The 26,893-nt window shown below is 38.8% G+C and overlaps 1 protein-coding gene across 3 annotated transcripts in view; it reads left to right on the forward strand.

Moving 5' to 3' along the window:
- ME3 (malic enzyme 3) overlaps window positions 1–26,893 on the forward strand; it is a 439,608-nt gene that overhangs the window by 238,240 nt on the left and 174,475 nt on the right. For all 3 annotated transcript variants that reach the window (XM_053708640.1, XM_053708639.1, XM_053708641.1), the window contains exons 6-7: window positions 6,982–7,143; window positions 20,940–21,043. In XM_053708640.1, coding sequence (XP_053564615.1) covers window positions 6,982–7,143; window positions 20,940–21,043 — 266 coding nt within the window. The remainder of the gene's footprint in view (window positions 1–6,981; window positions 7,144–20,939; window positions 21,044–26,893) is intronic.

A 26,893-nucleotide genomic window follows, 5' to 3' on the forward strand; every position in this document is an offset into this window, starting at 1 on the left:
TTTATCACTTTGTATACATACACATGCTTCCTTATTTGATATCTATGCCCAATACTTAGAATCAAGTTCAATCCGATTGGCTGATCCAATCAGCCAATCAGATTGAGCTCGCATTCGATTGGCTGATCGGAACAGCCAATAGATTGCAAGCTCAATCTGATTGGCTGATTGAATCAGCCAATCGGATTGAACTTGAATCTGATTGGCTGATTCCATCAGCCAATCAGAATATTCCTACCTTAATTCCGATTGGCTGATAGAATCCTATCAGCCAATCGGAATTCGAGGGACGCCATCTTGGATGACGTCCCTTAAAGGAACCGTCATTCGTCTTTAGTCCGTCGGCCCAGCAGGATGTTCCGCATCGGAGGTCTGCAAGATGGATCCGGAAGAAAGAAGATTGAAGATGCCGTTGATAGAAGACTTCATCCGGATCATGGACCTCTTCGGCTCCCGCTTGGATGAAGACTTCAGCCGGATCATGGACCTCTTCAGCCCCCCGCTTGGGCTTGGATCAGGACATCGGAGGAGCTCTTCAGGACGGATCGGTGAACCTGGTATGGTGAAGATAAGGTAGGAAGATCTTCAGGGGCTTAGTGTTAGGTTTATTTAAGGGGGGTTTGGGTTAGATTAGGGGTATGTGGGTGGTGGGTTGTAATGTTGGGGGGCTTGGGTATTGTATTTTTTCTTTTACAGGCAAAAGAGCTGAACTTCTTGGGGCATGCCCCGCAAAGGGCCCTGTTCAGGGCTGGTAAGGTAAAAGAGCTTTGAACTTTAGTTATTTAGAATAGGGTAGGGCATTTTTTTATTTTGGGGGGCTTTGTTATTTTATTAGGGGGCTTAGAGTAGGTGTAATTAGTTTAAAATTGTTGTAATATTTTTCTTATGTTTGTAAATATTTTTTTATTTTTTGTAACTTAGTTCTTTTTTATTTTTTGTACTTTAGCAAGTTTATTTAATTGTATTTATTTGTAGCAATTGTATTTAATTAATTTATTGATAGTGTAGTGTTAGGTTAATTGTAGGTAATTGTAGGTAGTTTATTTAATTAATTTATTGATAGTATAGTGTTAGGTTTAATTGTAACTTAGGTTAGGATTTCTTTTACAGGTAAATTTGTAATTATTTTAACTATTGTAGCTATTAAATAGTTCTTAACTATTTAATAGCTATTGTACCTGGTTAAAATAAATACAAAGTTACCTGTAAAATAAATATTAATCCTAAAATAGCTATACTATAATTATAATTTATATTGTAGCTATATTAGGATTTATTTTACAGGTAAGTATTTAGCTTTAAATAGGAATAATTTATTTAATAAGAGATAATTAATTTCGTTAGATTTAAATTATATTTAAGTTAGGGGGGTGTTAGGGTTAGACTTAGCTTTAGGGGTTAATACATTTATTAGAATAGCGGTGAGCTCCGGTCGGCAGATTAGGGGTTAATAATTGAAGTTAGGTGTCGGCGATGTTAGGGAGGGCAGATTAGGGGTTAATACTATTTATTATAGGGTTAGTGAGGCGGATTAGGGGTTAATAACTTTATTATAGAAGTGCTCAGGTCCGGTCGGCAGATTAGGGGTTAATAAGTGTAGGCAGGTGGAGGCGACATTGTGGGGGGCAGATTAGGGGTTAATAAATATAATATAGGGGTCGGCGATGTTAGGGCAGCAGATTAGGGGTGCATAGGGATAATGTAAGTAGCTGCGGTTTACGGAGCGGCAGATTAGGGGTTAAAAATAATATGCAGGGGTCAGCAATAGCGGGGACGGCAGATTAGGGGTTAATAAGTGTAAGGTTAGGGGTTTAGACTCGGGTACATGTTAGAGTGTTAAGTGCAGACGTAGGAAGGGTTACCGCATAGCAAACAATGGGGCTGCGTTAGGAGCTGAACGCGGCTTTTTTGCAGGTGTTAGGTTTTTTTTCAGCTCAAACAGCCCCATTGTTTCCTATGGGGGAATCGTGCACGAGCACGTTTTTGAGGCTGGCCGCGTCCGTAAGCAACTCTGGTATCGAGAGTTGAAGCTGCGTTAAAAATGCTCTACGCTCCTTTTTTGGAGCCTAACGCAGCCTTTATGTGGACTCTCGATACCAGAGTTATTTTTATGGTGCGGCCAGAAAAAAGCCGGCGTTAGTTTTTCGGGTCGTTACCGACAAAACTCCAAATCTAGCCGTTAGTAAATTAACCAGCTGAGTGGCAACAAGTTCTGAATAGATTAACACCTTTTTTGCTGCAATAGTTTTTCAGTAGCCAAACACCTCCCATTAACTTTCCTTATTATGGAGGTGCCAATCTGAACTTGTTACTGGAGTAGATAAGGCTTGTGATTTGTCATTTTGTTACTAAAGTTTTTTTTATACATACGTTATCTCCTCTGCTGAGGCGAATTAGGGACAGATTTATAGCAAGGTTATTCTAAAACTCACAGGAAAATAAATAATATAAGTATATTGCAATTATATTTTATTTTGCATAATAAAGCATATTATATTACAATTTAATTTCCCTTTAACCCCTTAATGACCGGACCATTTTTCAATTTTCTTACCCTTAATGACAATGGCTATTTTTACATTTCTGCTGTGTTTGTGTTTAGCTGTAATTTTCCTCTTACTCATTTACTGTACCCACACATATTATATACCGTTTTTCTCGCCATTAAATGGGCTTTCTAAAGATACCATTATTTTCATCATATCTTATAATTTACTACAAAAAAAATAATAAAATATGAGGAAAAAATGGAAAAAAACACACTTTTTCTAACTTTGACCCCCAAAATCTGTTACACATCTACAATCACCAAAAAACACCCATGCTAAATAGTTTCTAAATTTTGTCCTGAGTTTAGAAATACCCAATGTTTACATGTTCTTAGCTTTTTTTGCAAGTTATAGGGCCATAAATACAAGTAGCACTTCGCTATTTCCAAACCACTTTTTTTCAAAATTAGCGCTAGTTACATTGGAACCCTGATATCTGTCAGGAATACCTGAATATCCCTTGACATGTATATATTTTTTGTTAGAAGACAACCCAAAGTATTGATCTAGGCACATTTTGGTATATTTTATGCCACCATTTCACCGCCAAATGCGAGCAAATAAAAAATAAACTTTACATTTTTCACAATTTTAGGTTTCTCACTGAAATTATTTACAAACAGCTTGTGCTATTATGGCACAAATTGTTGTAAAAGCTTCTTTGGGATCCCCTTTGTTCAGAAATAGCAGACTTATATGGCTTTGGCACTGATTTTTGGTAATTAGAAGGCCGCTAAATGCTGCTGCGCACCACACGTAAATTATGCCCAGCAGTGAAGGGGTTAATTAGGTAGGTTGTAGGGAGCTTGCAGGGTTAATTTTAGCTTTAGGGTAGAGATCAGCCTCCCACCTGACACATCCCACCCCCTGATCCCTCCCAAACAGCTCTCTTCCCTCCCCCACCCCACAAATGTCCCCGCCATCTTAAGTACTGGCAGAAAGTCTGCCAGTACTAAATAAAAGGAGTTGTTTTTTTTTTTATAAAAAAAATAAAATATTTTAGCTGTGATGGACTCCTGCCTTAGCCCCAACCTCCATGATCCCCCCCCCAGCTCTCTAACCCTCTCCCCTATCTAATTGCGGCCATCTTGGGTACTGGCAGCTGTCTGCCAGTACCCAATTTGCCCCAAAAACACGTGTTTTTTGTTCTTTTGCTTTTTTTTATTTTTTCTGTAGTGTAGCAGCCCCCCACAATACCCCTATCCCCCTCCCCCTCCCAGATCCTTTTATATTATTTTTAAAAAATATATTTCCCCCCCCCCCCCTCTTCCCTCCTCATTGGTGTCAGTGTCAGTGCCAGCTAATGCGCACGCGCGCACGCTCCCGGCACCCGGCGTGCACATTGCACTTCTAGGAACCGGATGCCGGGTAGCGATGGGCCGCCCACCCGCCTCCCTGTTAAGCTCCCACCCACCAACGAACCGGCACCATCGCTACCGGTGCAGAGAGGGCCACAGAGTGGCTCTCTCTGCATCGGAGTCTTCTAAATGGTATTGCAGGATGCCTCCATATGGAGGCATCACTGCAATACCCTGAGAGCTGCTGGAAGCGATTGCGATCGCTTCCAGCACTCTCTTAGACAACTGACGTACCAGGTACGTCCATTGTCATTAACTGTTAGTTAATGCATGACGTACCTGGTACGTCAGTTGTCATTAAGGGGTTAAAGGGACACTCAAGTCAAAATTAAACTTTCATGATTCAGAGGATGCAATTTTAAACAACTTTCCAATTTACTTCCATTAACGAAATATGCACAGTCTTTATATTTACACTTTTTGAGTCACTAGCTCCTACTGAGCATGTGCAAGAACTCACAGACTATACGTATATGCATTTGTGATTGGCTGATGGCTGTCACATGATACAGGAGGAGTGGAAATAGACATACACCTAGATTACGAGTCTTGTGTTAGCCTTAAAAAGCAGCGTTGAGAGGTCCCAACGCTGCTTTTTTCCTAACGCTGGTATTACGAGTCTTGAAGGTACAGGTGTACCGCTCACTTTTTTGGCCAGACTCGTTAATACCGCAAATCCACTTACATAAATTGCGTATCCTATATTTTCAATGGGACTTGCATAACGCCAGGTATTACGAGTCTTCAAAAAAGTGAGCGGTACAGCCTCTCCTGTCAAGACTGGTACCGCATTTAAAAGTCAGTAGTTAAGAGTTTTATGGGCTAACGCCGTAACATAAGACTCTTAACTAAAGTGCTAAAAAGTACACTAACACCCATAAACTACTTATTAACCCCTAAACCGAGCCCCCCCCCCACATCGCAAACACTAAAAAAAAAATATTTTAACCCGTAATCTCCCGAACCGGACATCGCCGCCACTATAAAATATTTATTAACCCCTAAACCTCCGCCCTCCCGCATCGCAAACACTAGTTAAATTTTATTAACCCCTAATCTGCGGCCCCCAACGTCGCCACCACTATATTAAATTTATTAACCCCTAAATCTAAGCCTAACCCTAACACCCCCCTAACTTAAATATAATTTAAATAAATCTAAATAAAATTACTATCATTCACTAAATTATTCCTATTGAATTCCGATTGGCTGATAGAATTCTATCAGCCAATCGGAATTAAGGTAGAAAAAATCCTATTGGCTGATTGGATCAGCCAATAGGATTGAAGTTCAATCCTATTGGCTGATTGGATCAGCCAATAGGATTTTTTCTACCTTAATTCCGATTGGCTGATAGAATTCTATCAGCCAATCAGAATTCAAGGGACGCCATCTTGGATGACGTCATTTAAAGGAACCTTCATTATTCAGTTGGACTTCGTTGGAAGAGGATGCTCCGCGTCGGATGTCTTGAAGATGGACCTGCTCCGCGCCGGATGGATGAAGATAGAAGATGCCGCCTGGATGAAGACTACTGCCTGTCTGGAGGACCTCTTCTGGCCGGCTTCGATGAAGACTTCTGCCCGTCTGGAGGACCACTTCGCCCGGCTTTGTTGAGGACTTCGGCCCGGCTGGGTGAAGAATTCTCAAGGTAGGGTGATCTTCATGGGTTTAGTGTTAGGTTTTATTAAGGGGGGATTGGGTGGGTTTTAGAGTAGGGTTGGGTGTGTGGGTGGTGGGTTTTAATGTTGGGGGGTATTGTATTTTTTATTACAGGTAATAGAGCTGATTACTTTGGGTCAATGCCACGCAATAGGCCCTTTTAAGGGCTATTTGTAATTTAGTATAGGGTAGGGCTTTTTATTATTTTGGGGGGGCTTTTTTATTTTATTAGGGGAATTAGATTAGGTGTAAATAGTTTAAAAAACTTGTAATTATTTTATTATTTTCTGTAATTTAGTGGGGGGGGGGTTTCATACTTTTTTAAATTGTAGTTAGTTTAGGTAATTCATTTAATTATAGTGTAGTGTTAGGTGTAATTGTAACTTAGGTTAGGATTTATTTTACAGGTAAATTTATTTTAACTAGGTAGCTATTAAATAGTTAATAACTATTTAATAACTATTGTACCTAGTTAAAATAAATACAAAGTTGCCTGTAAAATAAAAAAAAACAACCTAAGATAGCTACAATGTAACTATTAGTTATATTGTAGCTATCTTAGGGTTTATTTTATAGGTAAGTATTTAGTTTTAAATAGGAATAATTTAGTTAATGATAGTTATTTTATTTAGATTTATTTAAATTATACTTAAGTTAGGGGGGTGTTAGGGTTAGATTTAGGGGTTAATAAATTTAATATAGTGGCGGCGACATTGGTGGTGGCAGATTAGGGGTTAATAAATATAATGTAGAGTTCGGCGATGCTGGGGACAGCAAATTTGGGGTTAATAATATAATGCAGGTGTCGGCGATGTCGGGGGCGGCAGATTAGGGGTTAATAAGTGTAAGATTAAGGGTGTTTAGACTCGGGGTTCATGTTAGGGTGTTAGGTGTAGACATAAAAAGTATTTCCCCATAGGAATCAATGGGGCTGCGTTAGGAGCTTTACGCTGCTTTTTTGCAGGTGTTAGGTTTTTTTTCAGCCGGCTCTCCCCCATTGATTCCTATGGGGAAATCGTGCACGAGCACATTTTACCTGCTCACCGCTAACGTAAGCAGCGCTGGTATTGAGGTGAGATGTGGAGCTAAATTTTGCTCTACGCTCACTTTTTTGCAGCTAACGCCAGGTTTCTAAAAACCCGTAATACCAGCGTTACTGTAAGTGAGCGGTGAGGGAAAACTGCTCGTTAGCACCGCACAGCCTTACCGACAAAACTCTTAATCTAGGCGATAGTTTTTAAATTTGTCAGAAAAAAATCTACTACTCATTTGAAATTAAGACTAAGTGCTATTGCATTGTCTTTTTATCAATCATTTGTTGATTATGCAAATCTACTGTATTTACTGGTACTTTTTCTAGCTGCACATAACAATCCCAATCCTCCTCATCAGTTTTTCTTCTCTATTCACAGGCCATTGTAGTTACAGATGGAGAGCGCATCTTGGGCTTGGGGGACCTTGGAAGCTATGGAATGGGAATACCTGTAGGAAAACTTGCCCTATACACTGCCTGCGGAGGTGTTCACCCACATCAGTGCCTTCCTGTGCTGTTGGATGTGGGGACAGACAACGAGGTATCTTAATCTGTATATAATTACAAATGATCTAACTGCTATCATACAGCTGACACCTGTAAAACCAAAGATAAGACAATATGCTGAGCAGTAATGCACATGATACACGTGCACTAATACAACACAAGCACATATAATCTCTTGGAAGAAACAACTGTGTGATTGATTGGTCATTGTAATAAAATAGCACAAATGGCCCAGAACTTCATTATTGTGCTTATGGTGACAGAGCTGCCTAAGGTATCGCCAGGTATTTATATACAACATATATAACTAATGTATACATTAGTAACCCTTGTATGTCACATAAGCATATTGCTCAGTAATATCATGTTACATTTGTAACCCTTGTATGTCACAAAAGCATATTGCTCAGTAATATCATGTTATATTAGTAACCCTTGTATGTTACAAAAGCATATTGCTCAGTAATATCATGTTACATTAGTAACCCTTGTATGTCACAAAAGCATATTGCTCAGTAATATCATGTTACATTGGTAACCCTTGTATGTCACAAAAGCATATTGTTCAGTAATATCATGTTACATTAGTAACCCTTGTATGTTACAAAAGCATATTGCTCAGTAATATCATGTTACATTGGTAACCCTTGTATGTTACAAAAGCATATTGCTCAGTAATATCATGTTACATTAGTAACCCTTGTATGTCACAAAAGCATATTGCTCAGTAATATCATGTTACATTGGTAACCCTTGCATGTCACAAAAGCATATTGCTCAGTAATATCATGTTACATTAGTAACCCTTGTATGTTACAAAAGCATATTGATCAGTAATAACATGTTACATTGGTAACCCTTGTATGTCACAAAAGCATATTGCTCAGTAATATCATGTTACATTGGTAACCCTTGTATGTCACAAAAGCATATTGCTCAGTAATATCATGTTACATTTGTAACCCTTGTATGTCACAAAAGCATATTGCTCAGTAATATCATGTTACATTGGTAACCCTTGTATGTCACAAAAGCATATTGTTCAGTAATATCATGTTACATTGGTAACCCTTGTATGCTACAAAAGCATATTGCTCAGTAATATCATGTTACATTGTTAACCCTTGTATGTTACAAAAGCATATTGCTCAGTAATATCATGTTACATTGGTAACCCTTGTATGTTACAAAAGCATATTGCTCAGTAATATCATGTTACATTGGTAACCCTTGTATGTTACAAAAGCATATTGCTCAGTAATATCATGTTACATTGGTAACCCTTGTATGTTACAAAAGCATATTGTTCAGTAATATCATGTTACATTTGTAACCCTTGTATGTGACAAAAGCATATTGCTCAGTAATATCATGTTACATTGTTAACCCTTGTATGTCACAAAAGCATATTGCTCAGTAATATCATGTTACATTGGTAACCCTTGTATGTGACAAAAGCATATTGCTCAGTAATATCATGTTACATTGTTAACCCTTGTATGTTACAAAAGCATATTGCTCAGTAATATCATGTTACATTTGTAACCCTTGTATGTCACAAAAGCATATTGCTCAGTAATATCATGTTACATTGTTAACCCTTGTACGTTACAAAAGCATATTGCTCAGTAATATCATGTTACATTGTTAACCCTTGTATGTTACAAAAGCATATTGCTCAGTAATATCATGTTACATTGTTAACCCTTGTATGTTACAAAAGCATATTGCTCAGTAATATCATGTTACATTGTTAACCCTTGTATGTTACAAAAGCATATTGCTCAGTAATATCATGTTACATTGGTAACCCTTGTATGTTACAAAAGCATATTGCTTGCATTCACATTGCTGGGAAGCATTGCACTCTTGAGAGTGTGCTTCTATAGGCTCCAATCGGATCTGATTTCTGGTTAATTTTATAAGCGCTAATTGCTACCTTAAGCTTGCGGTAGCAATAACCAGCCATTTGTAATGTCTGATTAATTATTGCGTGCCCACGATAATTTAGGGCTCCACTTGTAAGCTAGCCCTAAGTGAGTTGAGTGAGTTAATTCCATAATAAATCAAATTGCAAGCTCTGTGACCTGAAGAGCTTCATTCTCAAGAATAGCAAAGTGGTAGATTATATTCCAATTGTAAAGTTTATCCCTTTTAATTTAATTATAAAAATTCCTATTAATGAAGAACTCTGTTAAAATAAAATTAAAAGGCCATTGTACTCAAAAATGTTTTTTATTAAACATTTGAAAGAACCTCATTTAAACATGCTGATAATTTATTCCCCAAAGTGCTTTGCATACTAGAATAGTATCATTAGTATATATCAGCCAATAAGAATGAGTAGTAAGAACTTATAGGAATGAGCATTAGTAGGAAGAACATATCAGCCAATGTGTATTAGTAGGAAGTACCTGTTAGCCAATGAGCATTAATAGGAAGTACCTGTTGGCCAATGAGCATTAATAAGAAGTACCTGTTAGCCAATGAGCATTAATAGGAAGTGCACAACTGATACAACTGTATAATTTCAGTTTAAACAGCTTTTAATTCACATATTTTACCCCCCCCCCCAAATAACAAATTCAACACATTTAGATGTTGCTCTCACATACAGATGACTGATTTTGTTATTACATTTTGATTACAGTAGCCCTTTAAAGGGACAGTAAACAACTTGTAAATACAAGACATTTCTGTTGTGTTGCTATAGAATAACATATCAGCCAAGTCTTAACATGTTTTAAACAAATTAACATTCTTTTTAATGCAATGATTTTTCAAAAGCCAAACTCCACCCACCATTTGTCTTATTTGGAGGAGCAGAACGAGGCTTTAGTCCACAGGCTAGTTAAAAGTGTTAAGTACATTGTTTTGCAGTTATTATCTGATAAAGACATTTGGGTACAGCTATGTAATAGAGTTAGCCTTGATAAGTCAGCCGATGCATTTCCATTTATGGGAATGAGAAATTGCTCAATCTTCAGTGCTTACTTGCATGAATAAGGGACAAAACAAATAATGAAAATATATTGAAAGGTTGTTTCATTAAAGGGACATTGTACACTAGATTTTTCTTTGCATGAATGTTTTGTAGATGATCCATTTATATAGCCCATACAGGTTTTGTTTTTTTTTTAAAAAAAGCTATAGTTTTGCTTATTTTTTAATAACAGTGCTGATTTTCAGACTCCTAACCAAGCCCCACAGTGTCAGATGTATATATTTGTTTACAGACTCCTGCTGGCTCCAGTTTAAGTTATCTATCTTTTCATATGCAGGGAAGGGGGGAGTGTCAGCTCTTATTGTTTTCCCAGCCCCTTTCACTGGATGTCCCAACCTAACCTCATCAAAATTGCTAAATTGGGAGCTTCTAAGTAAGTTTTTAAAAGGTTTTATACTGGATTTTTTATATCAGTATCTGTGGATATTCTTCTTTATAGTAATGTCTATTAAATGCAGTAATGTGAAAATTGGTGTACGCTGTCCCTTTAAGCATAAGTAAACATTTTCTATAAAATTCTCAAGGTGTTTACTGTCCCTTTAACTTTTCTTTTTACAAATGGAAAAAACATTCTTGCTGTCTGTTGCACAAGAAAATAAGAAACAATAAATATTCAGCAATATTTAAAAGCAAATCTGAAAAATATATTTTTTTTCTTGTGGGAAAAACAGATGGTGATAAGGTGAAGTCATACAGGCAAACAATTTATTTTATATGACATATTCTATGGCTGTAGCACACTCTTACTTAATAGCCAAAGGGAATCTGTCATGGGACTACATGTGTTAGTAATTTGACTTATCTGACAGTGTAGGAGGATTGCGAGATACTGTACGTGCTCAGTGTGCCAGTGCTATAGATTATTGTAGCATTGATCTAAAGCAAGAATTACAAGACATATAGCTTTAAAATTGCATTTCTTTGTGTTTAGTTATAAATGTATATTTCTTGAATAAGCCAAAAAACATAAATTATGCTTACCTGATAATTTCATTTCAATCTGTATGAGGAGAGTCCACAGCTTCATTCATTACTTGTGGGAAATACAGAACCTGGCCACCAGGGGGAGGCAAAGACACCCCAGCCAAATACCTCCCACACTCCTCTCATCCCCCAGTAATTCTGCCGAGGGAACAAGGAACAGTAGGAGAAATATCAGGGTATAAATGGTGCCAGAAGAAAAACAAAAGAAATTTAGGTCCACCCAACGGAGAACCGGGCGGGGGCCGTGGACTCTTCTCATACAGATGGAAATTAAATTATCAGGTAAGCATAATTTATGTTTTCCATCTTAATATGAGGAGAGACCACAGCTTCATTCATTACTTGTGGCAAACAAATACCCAAGCTCTAGAGGACACTGAATGAAAAAAACGGGAGGGTAAAAGAGAGGTAGACCCTATTCTGAGGGCACCACAGCCTGCAAGACTTTTCTCCCAAAAGCTGCTTCTGCCGAAGCAAAAACATCAAATTTGTAAAACTTTAAAAAAGTATGTAAGGAGGACCAGGTAGCCTTACAAATCTGATACATAGAGGCCTCATTCTTGAAGGCCCAAGAAAAGCCACAGCTCTAGTTGAGTGAGCCGTAATCCTCTGAGGAGGCTTATGTCCCGCTGTCTCATAAGCCAAACAAATCATGCTTCTCAGCCAAAAAGATAGGTAAGTGGAAGAAGCCTTCTGCCCTTTGTGCTTCCCCGAATAAACAACAAACAATGCTGAAGTCTGTCTGAAATCCTTCGTAGCCTGAAGATAGAATTTCAAAGCTCAAACCACATCCAAATTATGAAGTAACCGTTCCTTCAAAGAGGAAGGATTAGGACACAAGGAAGGAACCACAATCTCCTGATTGATTTTGCAATCAGAAAGAACCTTAGGGAGAAAACCCAACCCAGTGTGAAGAACAGTCTTATCAGCATGAAAAACTAGGTAAGGAGGCTCACATTGCAAGGCCGCCATCTCAGAGACTCTGCGTGTCAAAGCAATAGCCAGTAAAAAAAGAACCTTCCAAGACAGTAATTTAATGTCAATCAAATGCATGGGCTCAAACTGAGCCCTCTGCAAAACTCCAAGCAGGAGTGGAATGTCTAAACACAGACCTGATTCTAGACAGAGCCTAAACAAATGACTGAATATCAGGAAGCTCAGCAAGCTTCTTGTGTAACAACACAGATAGAGCCGAAATCTGTCCCTTTAAGGAACAGACGACAAGTCCCTTCTCCAAACCATCCTGGAGGAAGGAAAGGATCCTGGATACCTTGACCTTATGCCAGGGATACCCATGAGCCTCACACCAGAATAAGTAGGTCCTCCACACCTTATGATAGACCCATTGGGTGACCAGCTTCCTGGCTTGAATGAGAGTATCAATCACACTCTCAGAAAACCCTCTCTTGGCTAGGACTAAGCATTCAATCTCCACACAGTCAGCCTCAGAGAATCTAGATTTTGATGCACAAAAGGACCATGTACCAGCAGATCTCTGCGACAGGGTAACCTCCATGGAGGAGACAATGACATCCCCACCAGATCCGCAAACAACATCCTTTGTGGCCATGACAGAGCAATCAGAATAGTCAAAGCTTGCTCCTGCTTGATGCAGGCCACTACTCGAGGTAGAAGTGGTAACGGTGGAAATATGTAGACTAGGTTGAACCCCCAAGATACTGCTAAGGCTTCTATCAGTTCTGCCTAGGGATCCCTGGACCGCGACCCGTATCTGGGTAGCTTGAAGTTGAGTCTGGATGCCATAAGATCTATCTCCTGTGTCCCCCATATGTTGCAAATCTCTGCAAACACCTCAGATGAAGAGACCATTCCCCCGGATGAAACGATTGTCTGCTGAGAAAATCCGCTTCCCAGTTGTCCACACCCAGAATGTGGATCGCTGACAGCGAACAGTTGTGGGTCTCCGACCCATTCCAGAATCTGAGATACTTCCCTCATGGCTAGGGAGCTTCTCGTTCCCCCTGATGGTTGATGTTAGCCACCGAGGTAATATTGTCCGACTGAAATTTGATGAACTGGGACGAACCCAGGAGGGGCCAAGGATGTTGATCGGAAGAACCGACTCCTCTTGATTCCACCTGCCCTGTGCCTTCCTGGCACCCCAAACAGCTCCCCATCCTGAGAGGCTCACGTCCATAGTCACAATCTCCCAGGATGGTCTCAAGAAGGATGTCCCCTGGAACAGCCGATCTGGACAGAGCCACCAAGAGAGGGATTCTCTCGACCGGTTGTTCAGAGAAATCTGTTTGGATAGATCTGAGTGATTGCCGTTCCATTGCCTCAGCATGCACAACTGAAGAGGTCTGAGATGGAATCTGGCATATGAAATGACATCTATGCTGGATAACATGAGCCCCATCACCTCCATACACCGGGTCACAGATGGCCTTGAGGAGGTCTGAAGGGCAAGACAGCTGGAGGCAATTTTGCAACGTCTCTGGTCTGTCAGGAATATCTTCATGGATATGGAGTCTATTATCGTGCCCAGGTACTGGGAACCAGAGAACTCTTTCCTGAGTTTATTTTCCATCCATAAGATTGAAGAAGAATTAGAAGAGCTCTCGAATGGTCCTCTGCCAGCCAGCAGGATGGAGCCTGGACCAGGATTTCCTCCAGATAAGGCGCTACTGCAATACCTTTGGATCTCGCCACCGCGAGCAGAGCTCCCAGAACCTTTATAAAGAGTCTTGGAGCAGTAGCCAGACTGAAGGGAAGAGCTATAAACTGGAAGTGCTGGTCCAGAAAGACGAATCTTAGGAACTTGAAGTGATCCTTGGGTATTGACACATGAAGGTAAGCGTCCTTCAAATCTATCGTAGTCATGAACTGTCCTTCTTGAACTAAGGGCAGAATAGACCTTATTGTCTCCATCTTGAACGATGGGACAGACAGAAACTTGTTTAAGCACTTTAGGTCTAGAATCGGGCGAAATGTACCATCCTTCTTTGGGAACACGAAAAGGTTTGAATAGAACCCTTGACCTCTTTCTGCTAGAGGTACTGGTACAATTACTCCTAGAGAGGAGAGATCCCTCACGCACTGTAGAAAGGCATCTCGTTTCTCTGGTTTTGACAGTAGATTTGACAAGAGGAATCTGCCCCTGGGAGGGTGAGATTTGAAACCTATCCTGTAACTCTGGTCAATGACTTCCAGAACCCAAGTATCCTGCATGTTTCTCATCCAAGCCTCCGCGAAAAGAGATAGTCTGCCCCCTACGCGATCCAGAGATGGATCGGGGGCCGCCCCTTCATGTCAATTTTGTCTCAGCGGGCTTCTTGTTCTGCTTGGCTTTATTCCAAGACTGAGAAGTTTCCAAGATGCCTTGGACTGCTCTGGCTTTGCGGCAGGCTGTTGTCGTTAAGACTTGTCTGAACGAAAGGGACGAAAATTAGGACCCTCAGTCTTATTCTTCTTATCCTGCGGTAGAAAGGCACCCTTGCCCCCCGTGACCGTGGATATGATAGAGTCCAGGCCTGGACCGAAAATAACCTTCCCCTTAAATGGAAGGGAGAGTAATCTAGATTTGGACATCATGTCAGCAGACCACGACTTCAACCACAGAGCCCTCCGGGCCAGAACAGAAAATCCTGATGTCTTAGCATTCAAGCGAATAATCTGCATATTTGCATCACAGATAAACGAATTAGCTACCCTCAGGGCCTTAATTCTTTCCTGTATCTCATCGAGGGGAGTTTTCGCCTCGATCATATCTGATAGAGAGTCACACCAATAGGTAGCGGCTCCCGCCACCGCTAAAATAAGAATCCCGTGTGCTAAAACATCTTTCTTAACAGGGTCTCTAATTTTTTATCCATTGGCTCCTTAAAACTATCCTCGAGTGGGATAGTGGTGCGCTTAGCGAGCGTAGAGATAGAATGACTGGGGGATGAGGGGAGTGGTGGAGGTATTTAAGCCTTTGGCTGGGGTGTCTTTGCCTCCTCCTGGTGGCCAGGTTCTATATTTTCTACAAGTAATGAATGAAGCCGTGGACTCTCCACATATTAAGATGAAAAAATGTTACTGGCAATAGAATAAAATAACACATATTAGTAAATTGTTTCCTGCTATTTAAGAAAAAGAAAAAACAATTACATTTTATAAGCACTTATGGCTGGTTATTTATGGCGTGCCTGCAAACGGGCAAATTTGCGATAAATTAGGGCTCCACTTGTAATCTAGCCCTTAGATTGTATGCTGCCCAAGGCACAAGGAAATATGCTGCCCCCTTAATCCCAACCCACACACTTATTTAGATAGCTAGATAGATAGATAGATAGATAGATAGATAGATAGATAGATAGATAGATAGATAGATAGATAGCCAATTATTATTATTTATAATAATAATAATAACATTAATAAATAATCACTCAATTTCTATCTTTGCCTCTGTCCTTATCCTGTGTACCACATTGGTTATGGCATAATTAAGACAGTTGGCATAACTGAGAGTGCATCACCCTACAACCATCACAAACTGTATGTCTACTTGCTTAAATGGAGTTTACATTCTATCATGCACATGAAAGAGCATAATTTATATATAAAAAATTATTTCTGTGCCTAAAAAATATTAATCTTTGCACCTCTTTGATGTAGGTACAATGTCACATAATACTTTGCACAGCGTATTGCGTTGACGTAGTACCTACGTCAGCTTTGGCAGGGGGAGCTGCAACCAGGGGGCAGAAGGAAATTGAGCACTGATCATGCTCCCTTACCTTATGAAGCAAGATAGCCAATCATTACAGACAGTGTCACTATCTACAATGATCTTGCAGTGGTGCTGGTGGGAGACTGGCTGCCAGTAATAAAGATGGCTGGGAACAATGAGAGATGGAGGGTTAGAGAGCTGTTTGCGGAGGATCAGGGAGGTGGGAGGGAGTTTGAGCATGGGTCCCAACACTACAGAAAATAATAAAAAAAAATATATATCTTAAAAAAATAGGGAAAAAACACTAAACTGCATTCTGGCAGACTGCTAGTATCTAAGATGGTAATTACCAGTGGGGGGAGGAGAAAAGAGAGCTGTGGGAGGGTAATCCCTACACTAGAGCAAATACTTAACAGCTTTGTAATTTCAGAAGTGTAGTCCGAAGCTGCAATTAGTGGCTTTCTAATTACAAAAGCCGATTTCAAAGCCATACATATATGCTATTTCTGAACAAATAGGATCCCAGAGAAGCATTTACAACCATTTGTCTTATGACTGCACTAGTTGTGTGTAAATCATTTCAGTGAGAATCCCAAAGTTTGCGAAAAAGTAAAAAAAAATATGACAGCATTTGATGGACAAATGGTGGCATGACATATACTAAAATGGGCCTAAATCAGTATCTTGGGTTGTCTACTTTGAAAATATTTATAGTTGGGGAGCAAATTTGAACACATTTTGAGATTATTTTTTTTTACATTGAGAAAGCTACAGGTTTTCATGGAATGTGATAATTAATCTTTTTATTGTTTTTTTTCTTTTGGTAATTTTAATCATTTCCTAATTCTATGAATACAGGTAGCCCTCAATTTACGCCGGGGTTAGGTTCCAGAAGGAATGGTTGTAAATAGAAACCGTTTACAATGTAAGTCAATGGGAAGTTTGGGAGTTAGGTTCCAGGCCCCTCTCAAAATTGACATAAGTAACCTATAATACATTATTTTTAAAGCTTTGAAATGAAGACTATAAATGCTAAACAGCATTATAAACCTAATAAAATAATCACACAACACAGAATGCATCATCAAACTAAGTTTAATGAACAAAAACATTTTTTACTTGCATTTTTCTACAAAAAGGTATCTGCATTGAAACAGTAGCATACACTTTTAGCTAATATTGGGTCTGCAGCTATTCTATGCATTCCAGTCTGGACTGATTTATAGGCACCCTCACCTCAAGCAGCTGGGATAGAAGAAGAAAGGGAAGTTTCCATCACAGGTGCTAGATCTTGTTGCTTTGAAACTGCTCGATAGCTCTGATCTGATCTGTTCACACTGATTAATTTCAGCCTGCTTGGCTTGCATATCTTTGCTGCAACACAATCGGACAGCTCCACCTACTGGCCTGCCCTTATTTTAATCAATGTGCTGCTTTTCAGTGCTTTTCAATAGCAGTCACATGACTGAAAATGAAGGGCGTTATTCTGAAACGGCGCTAATTGAACTGGCGCAAAACGAGGGCCACCTGTATATAGCTAGTTGAAATTGTCATCCAATGAAAGCTCTTTTTATGCTGAAAAAAATATTTACAGTAGTTTTCAAAGGAAGATAAAAAAAAGGCCCTATTTCTAACAAAGTGAAAGCAAAAATTCTAAAAAGTCTTCAGTACTTTGAGCAGGTTTTTCTCTGAAATTCTCATTAGTGAAGGCATTAAGTAAAAGTTTTTAATTTGAAACTGATCTAAAGCAGAATATAATTTAATATCATTGGCTGATAGGACAGGTAGATATGGATATATTTCTGCAACTGTGACAAGAATAAAATGGTAAAATCAGCACAGTATCCTATGATTAAGAAAACATTTTTAAATTCCTTCTTTTAGATTAAACAAATAACAATGTTGACTTAACAATAAAGGCTATTTAAAGGTACATATGCAAAGTATATTCTAGTTCTTTATAGATTCTACATACTTTAGTAAACATGTTTTTACCATACTGCTCTAGTTCCGTATCTCTCTCCACTGGATTGTAAATTATGCACCCTGCCCACTTATCTGTCAGTCAAACATGTCCATTAAGCATATGTATCAGTTAGAAACTGGTATGCTTCCAAGATGGGCACTAAGTGAGTATAACTAGTGCCATTCACAGATACAAAGAAAAAAGGCAGGAGGTTATAGAACCCTAGCACTATGAAGAACATCTATTTAAACAGTAAAAATATACGCTAGACATATTGATGTATTCAAAGCAGAGATTAGTCTTAGAATGATATGTAGATGCTATTTTTACTATTATATATATATATATGTTTTTAAATATTTAAGATAGACGTTTAAAGGTTTAGTTTCTATAAAGTAATGGGCACCACCATGATTGAACAGATATGAATCAGGCAATAAAAGAGAGATTGCAAACAAGACTGTGTTGAAACCTTGTTTAATAATTTAGCAATCAGCCTTGTTTGCACAGTCTCTTTAAGTTTCCTGTTTTATATCTGTCGCTAATTGTCCTATGCAGAAATGTCCTTTCAATGCTGACAATCACTGTTTTGTTTCATGTGCACAAAAGTGCCTTCACCTTGGTATAAACTGTCAGCACTAAATAAGATAAAGTGCTTTTATTTAAACTCAACTGGATTTTACAATCTATATCCCCATTAAGAGATTACATTATGATACCCAGATTCCTGCTTTCTTTTTTCTCTGTTAAATTTGGCTTCTGCCATTTGTCAAGATAACGAAGTCAGACGAAATTCTACGCAATTAAGTTTCACTCTCTTCTAAAACTTAAGAGGAGTAAACCATTTGGTGCAACTGAATTTATTCCGTATTGCCCATTATCTACTAAAATTGCATTCCCACTGATGAATTTACTTAAAGGGACAGAAAAGTCAAAATTAAAGGGATATGAAATCCCAAAAATACATTCTAAAGATATTTTAAATTGCATGCTCTATTTGAATCATCAAAGAAAGAAAATTGGGTTTCATGTCCCTTTAAAGAGATACTGAACCCAAATGTTTTCTTTCATTTTTTTCTTTCTAATTTACTCCTATTATAACATTTTCTTCTTTCTCTTGCTATCTTTATTTGAAACAGAAGGCTCTAAGCTAAGGAGCCAGACCATTTTTGTCTCAGAACCCTGGATAGCACTTGTTTATTGGTGGGTGAATTTAGCCACCAATCAGCAAGAACAAATCAGGTTGTGAACCAAAAATGGTCCGGTTTCTAAACTTACATTCTTGCTTTTCAAATAAAGATACCAAGAGAATGAAGAAAAATTGATAATAGAAGTAAAATAGAAAATTGATTAAAATTGCATGCTCTATCTGAATCATGAAATCATTTTTTGGGTTCAGTGTCCCTTTAAAATAATTTGAATGATTCAGATAGAGCATGCAATTTTAAGCAACTTTCTAACTTACTCCTATAATCAAATTTTCTTTGTTCTTTTGGTATCTTTATTTGAATGTAAGCTTAGGAGCTGTCCCGTTTTTGGTTCATAACCTGGGTAGTGCTTGCTGATTGGTGGCTACATTTAGACACCAATCAGCAAGTGCTACCCAGGTGCTTAACCAAAAATGGGCCGACTCCTATGCTTACATTCCTGCTTTTTCAAATAAAGATACTAAGTGAACGAAGAAAATTGATAATAGGAGCAAATTAGAAAGTTGCTTAAAATTGCATGTTCTTTCTGAATCTTGAAAGTTTAATTTTGACTAGACTATTCCTTTAAACATAAAAAGAAACATATAGGGGCCTATCTATCAAGCTCCGTATGGAGCTTGATGCCCTGTGTTTCTGGCGAGTCTGCAGGCTCGCCAGAAACAGCAGTTATGAAGCAGCAGTCTTTGTGAGCTCTGAGCAGGCGGACACACATCGCCACAATACAACCCGATCTAGTACGACACCCCCCTGCTGGCGGCCTATTGGCCGCGAGTCTGCAGGGGGCGGCGTTGCACCAATGCTGAATACGGCGAGCGTATTGCTCGCCGTATTCAGCGAGGTCTGGCGGACCTGATCCACAGTGTTGGATCAGGTCCGCCAGACCTTCATAACTAGAAGCCATAGTGTAAAAACAGCAAGCAACTTGTTTTCTTGCAAAATTAGCAAGAAGAAATTCTCAGGGCTCGATTTATCAAGCGTCGGCGGACATATGCGGCGCTGTCCGCCGCAGCTCTCCTCTGGCGAGCAAAATTCCACTGCCAGAATTGAGCATTGCACAAGAGCGCTATTTTGCGCTCTTGTGCAATGCCGCCCCCTGGCCACGGATGATTGGCTGTCAATCTCCCTGGTCGGACTAGACCTGGGACATTGAAATTCCCCACCTATGAGGTGGAGAAGAGGTTAGGGAAGCAGCAGTCTGATGGCCGCTGCTTGATAAATAATAACTGCAAGTTCTCTTGTGAGAACCTGCGGTTGAATGATGGTGAAGGGCTTGATAAATCGAGCCCTCGGGATAGCCCCACCCTCAGTGTGAAAAGATTGGAGATTTTTTTAAACCTACATTTTATTCGGTCAGTCCTGAGAAAGAGCAAATCTGACTCCCTGTTATCTAGTTTATTCACTTTATAGACAACCAACCTAGGTTTTATGACATCAGGCTGAGATAAACTTTCCTGCAGAGGCCCCTCCTCTTCCTTGTAGAGCTTTAACAGGAAATAATAGGGTAAAAAAAAAGAAATAAAAGGTAAAAGTCATTTGAATAGATGAATAATAAATATTGTAAATATTTCTATTAAAAGGATAGGAAAGTCAAAATAATACTTGCATGATTCAAATAGAGCATGTAATTTTATGACACTTTTAAATTCACTTCTATTTTCAAATGTGCTTTGTTCGCTTGGTATTCCTTGTTCAAAGAGAATACGCACATATCCTACAATAGAAAGAGCTAGCTGCTGTTTGGTGCCTTCACACACTTGTTTCTTGTAATTGTCTAACTAGATGTGTTCATCTAGTTGCCATAGAGCAATGCTGTTCCTTCAGCAAAGTATAGCATTGGGGTTTCCTGTCCCTTTAAGTATGGAGAACTGCTTAGTGCTTTTTTATTACAACACTGAAACAGACTGATTAATATCCTTTTAATTTGCCCAGTGTTGCTAAAGTGCCTACATTTATACAAAGTAAAATATTTTTTGTAAAACTGTCCCTTTTGCAGACTCTTCTGAATGATCCTCTCTATATTGGACTAAAACACAAGCGAGTTCGTGGAAAAGAGTACGATGACCTTATTGATGAGTTCATGCAGGCAGTGACTAACAAGTAAGTGTTCAACGCACAGCAAATATCAGTTGGCAATTGGTAATTATTTAAATTGTTTTTAAAGGTAAAATATATATTTAGATATATTAGATATATACTACATATATATATATATATATATATATATATATATATATATATATATATATATATATTATTAACCTGTCTAACTTGTCTCCTGATTTCATCTAGATTAAATACTGATGTTAATATGCCATTGTAGGTCTGACATGTAATGTAACTGAAAGTGATTTTTAAATTAGTTTTTAGACCTTTGCCACCTAAGTTATTGAGAAGACACTCCTCCTAGTGGATGAGATGGGATAATGTTTTTTTTATATAGATGTCAGTATGTTGGCTGTGCACAGTGAGACACACTATTCAAACATTAGTCTGATAGAAGCTTTAAGATATTAAAATAAAATAAATATATAAAAGTGTAAGTATGCTCTGTAAGCTTTTGATAAGAAAACCCATTTGGTGTAGTTTATTGAGTGAATACTATACAGAGACTCTGCAGTTGAATTCTTTCAGTCCGAACTCCTACAAGTTTGGAATTTGCATACCCCGCTTCATAAGGTGAGAGTAAAAGGAGCGCATATGAATTGGATCACAGCTGACTTCATTCAAATGTACCAGTTTCGGGATTCTTTGTGGTCAAAGTACAAGCATACTGGCTCTATGAATGATCACTGTGTATATAGAAAATGGCGAAAAATAAGCACTAAACAAACAAAATTGGCCAAGGCCCAATATTTCTGTGAAAATCTGAACAATAACATATCAAACCCTAGAAAGTTTTGGAAAGTCATAAATAACTTACACACTCTCCCAATCCACTCCCAACCCTCCACTGTCAAAGTAGACGACCAAACCCTGCAACTTCCCTTAGAAGTAGCAATGACTTTAACAATTATTTTGTCAGGTGCTCCACCACCCTGATTGACAAACTAATAAATGACGCACATCCTGAAACTACAAATGTGGATCAGGCTCCAATAAATCTGCAAAGACCCAGTATAGAGAAGTTCAATTTTAGACCTGTACCCACCAATGTCATTAAGAAACACCTTAATAATCTAAAAATGAAAAACCAGTCTGGACCTGATCAAATCCCAGCAATACTATTGAAACTCAGTGCGCCAGCAATTGCTAAACCTGTCACAACCCTAATTAACGAATCCTTGGTGTCTGGATACATACCCAAACTTTGGAAGACTGCAAGAGTAGTGCCTATCCATAAAAGTGGTGAGTTAACCTTGGTTACTAACTATCGCCCAATATCATTGCTCCCAGTATTTTCAAAAATCTTAGAAAAATGTGCCCATACGCAAGTATGTGAGTATTGCCAACAATCTAACTATCTGACCCCTGTTCAATCAGGTTTTCGCCCGAACCACTCCACTAAAACTGCTTTCCTAAAAGTTTGCAACGGCATCCAAACTGGCATGGAACAAGGAGACCTAACTGGAGCTATTTTCCTTGATTTTGCAAAGGTCTTTGACACAGTACACCACAACATACTACTGCTCAAACTAAAAAACTCAGGTATTGGTGATCGTCTGCTAACCTGGTTTCGATCATATGTATTGGATTGATCACAGTAGGTCTCCATTTCTGACAGCGACTCCCTCCCTCTCCCAGTCACGTGTGGTGTTCCCCAAGGTTCCATTCTCGGCCCCCTACTATTCACATTATTTATAAATGATCTGCCAAATGTCTGCAAATCCTCAACTGTACACATGTACGCAGACGACACAGTAATCTATGCGAACAAATCTGATCTGCGGCAGCTTTAGGCAGTGCTCCAAGACCAGTTCGCAGAGGTAGAAAAGTGGATCTCAAAAAACAAACTCTTCCTAAACACTGATAAAACTGTCACAATGATCTTTGGAACGGGACCTAAATTACACAAACTACAAAATTCCCATCTACGCATTAAAACAAAACCAAATTGCACACTGACCTCAGTAAACTCTTTCAAATACTTGGGTATGTTATTAGACCCAATCTATCTTTTGGCCTCCACAGAAAAACTTGAATCTAAACTTTATCCAAAACTAGGTGCCCTGTACAGAAACAAATCCTGCCTCAGCCCTACAATAAAGGAAAAGATTCTACAGCAAATGCTGATGCCAATCATGGATTATGGGGATGTAGTTTATGCACCTGCACCGCAAACTTACCTTAATAAACTTAATACACTGTATAACTCGTTTGGCCGCTTTGTGCTACAATGTAACTACAGGACCCGCCATTGTGACATGCTAAAAGAACTAAACTGGCTGTCACTGGAATCCAGACGCACCCTCCATCCAGCCTTGTGTTTAAGAGCTTTTCTGGGAAGCTTCCACCCTACCTGAGCAGAATGCTCTCCCCGTCTGTTCCCACCTCCCATAACCTCTGATCCAGTACCAGCACATTATTTAGCTTGCCTCAATACAAAAAGAAAGCAGCTCGATCCTCCTTTTCCTACAGAGCACCACAATTATGAAACAACCTCCCGCACACTTTAAAACCTTCCCCAAGCCTAAAATCCTTTAAGAGATCCCTCTCTGCAAATCTCAAAACAGAATGTGCCTGTCATGGTTGATTATATATTTCCTACCTGTTCTATGTTACATTTTGCATATATTGTGTATTATTATTGTTTTTGTATTTTATTGTACCCTGTTGTATCAATGCAATGTTTTGTGGACCCCGGACATACTTGAAAATGAGAGAAATCTCAATGTATCTTTCAGGGTAAAATATTTTATAAATAAATAAATAACAAATATGCATATGCTATTAGTGAATACGCTAACCCCGACCGTAGACACAACCTTAATTCCTAACCTGAGCTCTTCACAGATCAGTAATGTTTTTGGGTTATTAACTTCTGTATTGTGCACTTTGGGTTTGTGTGCACAATGTCGAGTAGGATTTTTTTTGACACAGTTTAGAAATGACATAATGAGGCCGATTTACCAAATGTCTGTCGGACCTGATCCGACACTGCGGATCAGGTCCGACAGACATCGCTGAATGCGGAGAGCAATACGCTCTCCGTATTCAGCGTTGCACCAGCAGCTCACAAGACCTGCTGGTGCAACGCCGCCCCCTGCAGACTCGCAGCTAATGGGCCGCTAGCAGGGAGGTGTCACCGATCATACTCGATTGGGTTGAATTGTGGCGATTCCTGTCCGCCTCATCAGAGCAGGCGGACAGGGTTATGGAGCAGCGGCTCCATAACTTGTGTTTCTGGCGAGTCTGAAGACTCGCCAGAAACACGGCCCTCACGCTCTGTTCGGAACTTGATAAATGAGCCTGAGAATGTTGATAAGTAATCCCCTCAGGAATAATATATGCGGCTAGATGCTAATATTGGATATCAAGCATTTCAGTATTAGCAGCTAGCAGCAGAGTGGTGAAGTGAGCTGCTATAGAAATACATAGGGTGGGCTGTTGCTCTTGCTATCGTCTGTCGGTAGACAAAAAAGCCCTAAAAACTTTAGCACAAAGGCAGCTCAGGGGTGATCAAACTTGGTGATTATAAAGTAAGTTCTTATTCGAAATGCTGCGTTTTGACAGTTGATTTTTTTTTTACAAAAAATAGTATTAAACCCATTATTTTAAAGTTTGCCAAATCTCTAAAGTTTTGTTAAAATAAAGGACCATTAAATACAGTAGAATTACATAATCAACAAATGCATAATCAAAAAGACAACCCAATAACACTTGAGACTCCATCAATCAAGCTGTGCATGCAGCTTTGTCGATCCTGTGGCGCAGGCTTGCGTGAACAAGCCTGCAGCCAATAGTTGAAAAGCAGCAATCTTTACACTACTGTTTCCTAACCGCCAGCGCTCAAAATCACCCAGCATTAACTCTACAAGGGTGATTGACAACCCCTGCTCTTTCGCAATGGGTTGTGCGAGAGAAGGTGGCATTGCGTGAGCAGCTGTCCATACAATGATAAATATGGAAAGTAATTTAAAAATTGCTGGAAGTTTAATTTTCATTAATTGTCACTTTAAGAATTAGTTTGGCAAATTTTTTCATATGTGTTTTTTTTATTTGTGGGTTGTAATAACCCATTACTAAAGAATGTGTAGCTGAATTAAAATTAAATTTCAGTAGGTTGACATCGAGTTTGCTATGAATACAGAAAATCTGTTTGTGAGATTAAAACTTGAATTTGTCATCTGCTGCAAAACATAATTTATTAGCGCATCATTCTCCATGTCGCTCTTCACTATTGTACAAAGGACTTTAACTGTATACGTTTATTTTGATTGATGTTAATGTTTCTTAGCTACCCAGGGAAAAGGAGGGGTGGGAAATACAAGTGAGTAAATGGGCAGATTATTCTTATGGATGCTGTGTTAGACTGTTCAGCTGTCATATTGTGTAACGCTGATACTAAACATGAACTCCTCAACAAAATCTGCAGGGGGACTGAAGTATAAGACAAACATTTTTTCCTCATTAAAATAAAGCATGTTTTGTCATTTTACATAAAATATTATATTAAATATACTTTGCAGAGCTTTGCAATAAATAAGGCAGAAACCTAATTTCACATTAAAATGATGTAATACGGTGACTATATGTTGCTTGTATGCGGGGAAGCTTATATTAAGTTGATTGTGCCTTACTTTTAATATAGGGTAAAGTACACCCACCTCTTCGTGTACGCCAAGCCAGCTGCCCACTAGCCCAAGGTATCTCAGATCTTTACTCATTACTGTTAGCATTAAACATGTAAGGGAACGATGGATTTATTGTAGAATTAGACAGTGCTAGAAACATAGCATCTTCTTCCGCATTTGTTCTATGCATTCCAACTTAAAGGAAACTATTGTTAATCAGCATTTATGGTGTTAAATGGACAGTATACACCAATGTTCATATAACTGCATGTAATAGACACTACTATAAAGACAAATATGCACAGATACTGATCTAAAAATCCAGTTTAAAAACTTTGAAAAACTCACTTAGAAGCTCCCAGTTTTGAACTGTTGATTAGGTTAGGCTGGGACACCCACTGAAAGGTGCTGGGGCAACAGGAACAGCAGACACTCCCCCTTCCCTGCATAAGAAATTACAGATTATACAAACAGGTGCCGCAGGAATCTGTAGACATCAGTATACATCTAAAACTCTGGGGCTTGGTTAGGAGTCTGAAAATGAGCACAATGAAATTAAAACTGTACATTTTTACAAATATACTCCCAGATGGGCTATATAAATGGATCATCTACAAAACATTTACACAAAGCAAAATCTAGTGTACAATGTCCATTTAAGAAATGTAAATGTGGACAAAAGTGCATTATATATGTTTTTTATCATTCAGGGCAACCTGGCTTCTGTGTGTTACAGGTGTCATAATATTTCTCTGTGTTTGCTACGTAATGAAGCAAACTATTCATATCTTCATTCTGTATGAACAATGTTTAGCAAACTGGGATTCTTTCCTAGATGTGCTAATTGGCTATACAATATTGTTTGTGGCTGTTACTTTTATGAAAGGGAGAATCTTAATCTTACACTTTTATGTCCACCAGAACTTAAATAAATATTGTTTTTTTCCCCTGGAAATAAGCTTCACTTAGCAGCAAATCAAACCTATCTTCTGCTGATGAGAGCTAAAGAGCTTGAAACAGCCATCCAGAAGTGATTTTGATTTTGCTGCTCCTACCCCATAAGGGGATTTCTGTGGTAAAAACAGTACAGGAAGCAAAAAGAGATATTGTATATCTAATTTGCATTTATTACCCAGAGTTCTCTTGTGCATTGGTAACAATGTATACAGAATACTTCTGGGAAAAGCAAGCAGGGATTCGTGCCTAGATTTGGTAA

This window comes from Bombina bombina, chromosome 3, assembly GCF_027579735.1.
Source record: "Bombina bombina isolate aBomBom1 chromosome 3, aBomBom1.pri, whole genome shotgun sequence".
Lineage (NCBI taxonomy): Eukaryota > Metazoa > Chordata > Amphibia > Anura > Bombinatoridae > Bombina > Bombina bombina.